The sequence below is a fragment of the Arachis hypogaea genome, chromosome 12, assembly GCF_003086295.3.
Source record: "Arachis hypogaea cultivar Tifrunner chromosome 12, arahy.Tifrunner.gnm2.J5K5, whole genome shotgun sequence".
Lineage (NCBI taxonomy): Eukaryota > Viridiplantae > Streptophyta > Magnoliopsida > Fabales > Fabaceae > Arachis > Arachis hypogaea.
This window is the reverse complement of record NC_092047.1, coordinates 41,244,162-41,252,050: the sequence shown is the minus strand read 5'-3', so window position 1 is coordinate 41,252,050 and position 7,889 is coordinate 41,244,162. Positions and strand designations below refer to the sequence as shown.

The window sequence follows — 7,889 nt, the reverse complement described above, 5'->3', positions numbered from 1 at the left end:
TTCCTAGCCTTTTCAATCTGAAATTACTAACACACATATCAAGGCATCTAGTGGAATCAAGGGTGAATTGGAATTAGCAATTAAGGGCCTAAAAAGCATGTTTTCACACTTAAGCATAATTTAGGAGACAATCATGAAACCGTGCTATTTCATTGAATAAATGTGGGTAAAAAGGTTACAAAATTCCCTAAAATCACTACAAGATAAACCCTAAAAATGGGGTTTATCACTAGGCATGATTTTAGAATTATATAGAGTATGTGTGTGTGTTAGGTGAGAATTTAGGTTAGTCAAAGATTCAAAGTATAACTCACTTGGCCATACATGTATCCTCACCCTTACCTTAGCCCCATTACAACCTTAAAAAGTCCTCATGATGTTTGCATTTGTACATTAAATATTTGTTGATTGGTTAGATGAAGAACAACGTTTTAGAAAGCATGACTAGAGGAGATTAGAGTGAATTAACCCTAGACACTTGAGCGATTAGAGTGCGTATACACTTCCGGTGAGGGTTCAATGCTTGATTCTGTGTTCCCGGCTTTCATGAGCTATATTCTTACAAGTTTACTTGTCTCTTATTGTGTGATTTGAATTAGTGGAATCTGATTTATGTTTGTCTTGGAGAATTTGTTTACTTTTAACTAAGTAGGTAGAAGTATTTTTGCATATAGTTGCATTCATATAGATTATCGCATTTCATAAATTCCACCATTCCTCTTCACTCCTTTATAGCTTCTCTTGAGCTTAGCATGAGGATATGCTAATGTTTAAGTGTGGGGAGATTGATAAACCCCATTTTTAGGGTTTATCTTGTCCTTAATTTAGTGGATTTTATCCATTAAACTCACACTTATTCATATAATTCGCATGTTTTACATTTTCCTTCCTAATTTTGTGCTTTGATTGAGAACATGCTTCTTTGGTCTTAAAATTGCTAATTATTAATCCTCTCTTATTACCATTCGATGCCGTGATATGTGTGTTAAGTGTTTTCAGGGTTTATAGGGTAGGAATGGCTTAGAGAATGGAAAGGAAGCATGTAAAAGTGGAAGGAATATAAGAAATTGAAGGAATTACTAAGCTGTCAAGCCTGATTTCTTCGTACTAAATCGATCATAACTTGAGCTACAGAGGTCCGAATGAGGAGGTTTCAGTTGTATTGGAAAGCTAACATTTGAGGCTTCAAAATGATATGCAATTTCCCATAGTTGCCATGCTGTTAGGCAACTCGCATGCGTGATGTACGCGTACGCGTGACATGTACCACGTGCAGAAATTACAGAAGACGCTGGGGGCAATTTCTGGGCTGTTTTTGGCCCAGTTCCAAGCTCGAAAAACACAGATTAGAGGCTGCAGAGTGGGGGAATCACTCATTCATTCATTGACACAACATTCATTCACATAATTTTAGGTTTTAGGTGTAGTTCTCTAGAAAGAGAGAGAGGCTTTCTCCTCTCTCTAGGTTTTAGGGTTCTTAGGTTTAATTCTTCCCAATTTCAGATTTCTATCTTAGTTTAATTAGTTTCTCTTCTACTCTTATTTGTTCTAGCATTTTGGTTTATCTATTTCATTTGTTGATTACTTAATGTTGCCAATTTAGTTTATGAATTCTCATGTCAGATTTGATTTTCTATTTAATATGCAATTTGAAGTCTTTCATGTTTATTACTTCTTGTCTTATTTGTTGTTATTGATTCCTTGCAATTGGTTGTTTAGGTTTTATTATCTATTATTAATTTCTATGCTTTTATGTTATGCCTTCCAAGTGTTTGACAAAATGCTTGGTTGGATTTTAGTGTAGATTTCTCTCCTTTTGGCTTTGGTTGAGCAATTGGAGACTCTTGAGTTATCAAACTCCCTTATTGATTGATAATTGAAAATTGCTAGTTGATTTGAATCCCTCTAAAGCTACTCTTTCCTTAGGAGTTGACTAGGACTTGAGGAATCAAATTGATCTATCCACTTGACTTTCCTTCATAGTTAGAGGTTAACTAAGTGGGAGCAATGGACAATTCTCATCACAATTGATAAGGATAGCTAGGATAGGACTTCTAATTCTCATACCTTGCCAAGAGCTTTCTTAGTTATTAGTTTACTTTCTTGTTATTTACATTCCTTGTTCAACCTTTCAAAAACCCAAAAATATACTATCTCATAACCAATAACAAGAACACTTCCCTGCAATTCTTTTGAGAGATGACCCGAGGTTTGAATACTTCGGTTATTATTTTTAGGGGTTTGTTACTTGTGACAACCAAATTTTTGTATGAAAGGATTCTTTGTTGGTTTAGAAACTATACTAGCAACGAGAATTTATTGTGAATTCTTTACTAGTATTTAAACCTCGGGTTGTCTCTCAAAGAATTGAAGGGAGGTATGTTACTATTGGTTATGGGATTGTATCTTTTTGGGTTTTTGATATGTGGAACAAGGAATGTAAATAACAAAGGAATTAAAATAATAATTAAGAAAACTCTTGGCAAGGTATGAGGATTAGAAGTCCTATCCTATTTATCCTTATCAATTGTGATGAGAATTGTCCATTGCTCCCACTTAGTTAACCTCTAACTATGGAGGAAAGTCAAGTGGATAAATCAATTTGATTCCTCAAGTCCTAGTCAACTCCTAAGGAAAGACTAGCTTTAGAGGGATTCAAATCAACTTGCAACTTTTAATTATCAATCAACAAGGGAGTTTGATAACTCAAGAGTCTCCAATTACTCAACCAAAGCCAAAAGGAGAGAAATCTACACTAAAATCCAACCAAGCATTTTGTCAAACACTTGGAAGGCATAAAATAAAAACATAGAAATTAATAAGAGATAATAAAACCTAAACAACCAATTGCAAGGAATCAATAACAACAAATAAGAGAAGAAGTAATAAACATGAAATACTTCAAATTGCATTAAATAGAAAATCAAATCTGACATGAGAATAAATAAACTAAATTGGCAACATTAAGTAATCAACAAGGGAAATAGATAAACCAAAATACTAGATCAAATAAGAGTAGAAGAGAAACTAATTAAAGTAAGATAAAAATCTGAAATTGGGAAGAATTAACCCTAAGAACCCTAAAACCTAGAGAGAGGAGAGAGCCTCTCTCTCTAGAGAACTACACCTAAAACCTAAAATTATGTGAATGAATGTTGTGTCAATGAATGAATGAGTGATTCTCCCACTCTGCAGCTTCTAATTTATGTTTTTCCGGGCTTGAAACTGGGCCAAAAATAGCCCAGAAATCACCCCCAGCGTCTTCTGCAATTTCTGCACGTAGTGCATGTCACGCGTTATCATATGAATACACCATTATCCACTAAGCCATTTGTCTCTTTAATAATATATATGTGTTTTTATTACTTAATATCTTTAATAATTGATGTTGGAATATCAAAAGTCAATCAAATAAAATAATTCTAAAAACTTTTCCTCCACATTAATAAAGAAACAAACCTACACATGGTCATTTTATCTTCTCTTCTCTACTTTACACGCTCTTCTTTTTATCTTCTCTTCTCTACTTTACACGCTCTTCTACCAGACTACAGACTACCATCCTCTTCATCTTCTTCCTTTGATTGTAGGTACTTCTTCTTCTTTCTCATGTCATTATTTTTTATTTTATTATTTTTTATATTTTTTGTTATAATGTTAATTATTTTTTCATCCATTAGGGTTTTATTCTGTCAAAGATCTTTTTTTAAGTTTAATTTTTTTTGTTTGTATTGTGATATTGTTTCTACTTTTTCGAACATAAAATTTTATCAATTTTATTTTTCATTAAAAGGTTCTTACTTTATGCCATTTGATATAATGAAAGCAAAAAAAATCATGAGATAATGTTATCTGTTAATTTTTGTTTAGGCATTACAATAGGTTTTAGAAATGGCTGAATCTGTAATTCCAAGTGATCCATTGACCAATCCTATTTCTTTAAATAGAGAAGAAATTAATCGGTCAGTACCAACAATGCCAACAACAGATACACCATTACAAACACTAACAACTACATCAGCACCAACACAGATAACAACTATTACAAGTCAACTAGTCACTGAAGAAAATGGTAGTAATGAAATTGTTATTACAAAAAAAAGGAAGAAGACTTCACCAATTTGGGACGATTTTGATCAAGTTGAAAGTTCTGAAGGTACAAAAGCTATTTGCAAGTATTGCAAATCTGTGTTTTCTTATGCTGGAAAAGGAGCTAGTACTTCACATTTATGGATGCATTCTAGTAGTTGCTTACAAAGGAGATTGCATGTTGCTGCACAAAAGAAGCAACCATTGATTCCATTTCAACCTTCCAATTTAAGTATTAATCCCTTTGTGACACCAGGTGCAAGATATTCCCAAGACAAGATGAGACAAATAATTGCTACAGCAATTATGGTTCATGAGCATTCTTTTAGCATTATTGAGGATGAAGTTTGGATGTGGGGCTTCCAATACGCTAATTCTGAATTTCATAAAATTTCTCGCAAAACTGCTCGAAGTGATTGTTTGGCGATATATGAGGTAGAAAAGAAACAATTGAAGACTTTGTTACAAGGTGTTAGGAAGATAAGTTTAACAACTGACACGTGGAGATCAAGCCATCAAATTGTTGAATATATGGTTATCACATGTCACTTTATTGATGCAGGGTGGAATCTTCAAAAAAGGGTTTTGAGTTTTGTTCAGGTACCTACTCCTAGACATGGCATCGATGTTGCAGATGCTATTTTCAAGTGTTTAAAGACTTGAAGAATTGAAAACAAAGTCTTCTCAGTATCTGTTGACAATACTTCCTATAAATATTCATGTCTAAGGGCTCTTAAGGATACTATTTCAGATAACAACTCATTACCTATTGGTGGTAGTTTGTTTCATGTTAGGTGCTATGCACACATTCTGAATTTGTTGGTACAAGATGGGCTAGGTAAAATTAAAGGTATTATTCACAAAGTTCGTGAGAGTGTCAAGTATGTCAATTTTAATGATTCAAGATTTAAAACATTTGTTGAGATTGCTGAGAACAAGTGTTTGAAGGAGAAAAAACTCATCATTGATTGTCCCACAAGATGGAATTCTACTTACAACATGTTATCTGTGGCTTTGAAGTTTAAATCTGTGTTTCTTGTGTATAAGGAAAGAGAACCCCACTACAGTTATGAACCATCATCAGAGGATTGGAGGAAAGTTGAGAAGATTTGTAAACTTTTAAAAGTTTTTAATCTTGCTACTCATGTCATTTCTGGTAGTGAGTATCCTACTGTAAATTTGTACCTTCCTGATGTTTGGAGAGTAAAACAAGTAATTGATGAAGCTATTGAAGATAGAGATTCCTTCATGAGAGAAACGGCAACCTCAATGAAAGAAAAGTTTGACAAATATTGGGGAGAATGCAATATGGTAATGTCTCTTGCTTGTGTTTAGGATCCTAGGTGCAAAATACATGTTATTAAATTCTGTTTTCCTTTAATTTACAAACCTGAGCATGTGGCTGCTGAAAATGTTGAAAAAGTGAAGAATACATTACAAGAAATGTATGATGAATATGCTGAAGAGTGTCATGGTGATACAATAATAAGTGGAATTAATACTAATGGTCTAGTTACTTCTTCTAATGTGGTTAGTTCTGAAATTAGTGGAATTGATGAAATGTTGAATATGGTTCAGAAAAAAGAAGCCATTCATCCAACAAAATCAGAATTAGAAGTTTATCTTGGTGAGAGTGCTTACATTCCTGAAGGCAATTCTAAGTCTTTTAGTGCTTTGGAGTGGTGGAAAAACAATAGCCTGAAGTTCAAGATTTTATCTAAAATGGCAGCGGACATATTAGCAATTCCTGTCTCAACGGTGGCTTCAGAGTCTTCATTTAGTGCTGGAGGAAGAGTTATTGATGAATATCGTTCTCGACTAAATCAAGAATCCATTGAAGCTCTCATTTGTGGAGGAGATTGGCTTCGAAACAAGTATGGTTTGAAGAAAAAACTAAAGGTAAAAATTAACTTTCTAATATTTCTCTTTTTGACTAAGTATCTATGTTATAGAAAATATTTTCTCTTTTTAAATGCGAGAACATTGATATTGGTATGATGTGAGTAGTTAGAATAATAAAGTTAAATTTTCATGATATATAAATGAGGTATCATATAATTTATACTAAGATTATGACCACAATTTTATTTTGAACATTTTTTTTGTTACTAATAAAAAAGTATTTGTTGCATTTATATTATTTAAAAATTTAATGATATGTGTATGTTTGCTTTTTTTTTCAAGGTGTTAGAATAGGAAGATTAAATCACTTTCAAGCTTGGAGGGTCAATCGATTAATTGTCCAACATTTTCTTTACTGTGTTTTGATTTAAGTAGTTATTAGATTTTATTTGATGTTATATTTAGTTGGTTTGTTACAACTCTTGATATTGATGAAGTCTTTTATTTTGATATGTTACAAATTTTGGAAGTAGCCAAGTGAGAATATATTCCGTATATATTTTAATCAATGATAGTTATCTATCGATATTTTGTCTTTATTTTGTATCAATATTGTCCATAAATTTATTATTTTATATTTTTAAAAATTAAATTATATCTTAAATTTAATTATTATTAAAAAAAAACAGGCCTATTGACAGGCTTCAGGCCAGGCCAGATTTAACAACAGGCCAGGCTCAGTACTCATTAAAAAGCCTATACTAGGCTACAGGACAGGCTTAGGCCAATATACTCTATTACAGGCCTGGCCTGTTAATATTAAAGCCTGGCCTGGCCTGGCCTATTTCCACCCCCTACTTCCACTTTTGCATGCTTCCTTTCCATTCTCTAAGTCATTCCTGCCCTATAAACCCTAAAAACACTTAACACACATATCACAACATCGGATGGTAATAAGAGATGATTAATAATTAGCAATTTTAAGGCCAAAGAAGCATGTTTTCAATCAAAACACAAAATTAGGAAGGAAAATATAAAACATGCGAATTATATGAATAAGTGTGACTTTAATAGATAAAATTCACTAAATTAAGCACAAGATAAACCCTAAAAATGGGATTTATCACTACCTCAGTCCTCCTTGAGCTTTCTCCCGTTGCTTGACCCGTGTTAACTTGCTCTGGATAACCCATTGGTATCCCCGGTACTCGGAACATTATTTCCACCTTCATATTTGTTACCATCATCATTGCCAATCCTAGCTTGTGGTTCCATCCTATCCATCACTCGGCTGGTCGCAGCGACAACAGCACCGATGGCAGTGACAGCACTCGTCATTGTGGTCACAAAATCGGTCAGACTACCTCATTACCTTTCTGTCCCTGACCTCGATTACACCCACGACCGCACCCACGAGACGTCATTTGGTTCCTGTTCACACCAAACAAGTGATATCAAGGTAATCAGCCTCAATATCACGAGTTTAGTGTTTCAAAGTTCCAAATGCATGCCCATGAGCATTCATGACACATATATCAGTCAAATATCCTAATTAGCATGTATAGACACTCCGAGTATGCCCAGAAGCATAGTCAATACATCCCTCAGGCTCTGTAGGAACGAACTGCTCTGATACCATAATGTAACACCCTACTACACAGAGCTTTACGCTTAAGCCATAGAACAGAGGTAGTGCAATGTTACAAACCTGTAAAATAAAAATATATATGTATAATTACGGAAAAATATCATATACTAGGAGCCTTAAAAGACGAGTAAAACAAAATTGTAAAATATAAAGTGCAATGCTCAGAGAACGAGATTACTTGCGTACTAAGAAACCTAAAGTTCATGGGTGTAAATAAACAAAAAGAGGGAATAAAGAATCAAGGATACGGAATAACTAGCTCCTAGCTCAGCCTGTGAAGCTAAGGCTGGCCGGAAAATATTTACATACA

At 33.7% G+C, this 7,889-nt stretch overlaps 1 protein-coding gene across 1 annotated transcript; it reads left to right on the top strand.

Moving 5' to 3' along the window:
• The first annotated feature begins 3,891 nt into the window (after window positions 1-3,891).
• LOC112729998 (zinc finger BED domain-containing protein RICESLEEPER 2-like) lies at window positions 3,892-6,696 on the top strand. Its single transcript, XM_025780121.1, has 6 exons — window positions 3,892-4,558; window positions 4,652-4,736; window positions 4,818-5,400; window positions 5,485-5,988; window positions 6,042-6,088; window positions 6,621-6,696. Exons 1-6 carry the CDS (start codon window positions 3,892-3,894, stop codon window positions 6,694-6,696), a joined length of 1,962 nt encoding a protein of 653 aa, XP_025635906.1.
• The last annotated feature ends 1,193 nt before the right edge of the window (window positions 6,697-7,889 follow it).

Coding starts and splice junctions, on each gene's coding strand:
- LOC112729998 (XM_025780121.1), top strand. CDS start 3,892: ATGGCTGAATCTGTAATTCCAAGTGATCCATTGACCAATCCTATTTCT. Junction 4,737..4,817: donor GTTGCAGATGCTATTTTCAA/GTGTTTAAAGAC, acceptor TTCATGTCTAAG/GGCTCTTAAGGATACTATTT. Junction 5,401..5,484: donor ATTGGGGAGAATGCAATATG/GTAATGTCTCTT, acceptor TACAAACCTGAG/CATGTGGCTGCTGAAAATGT.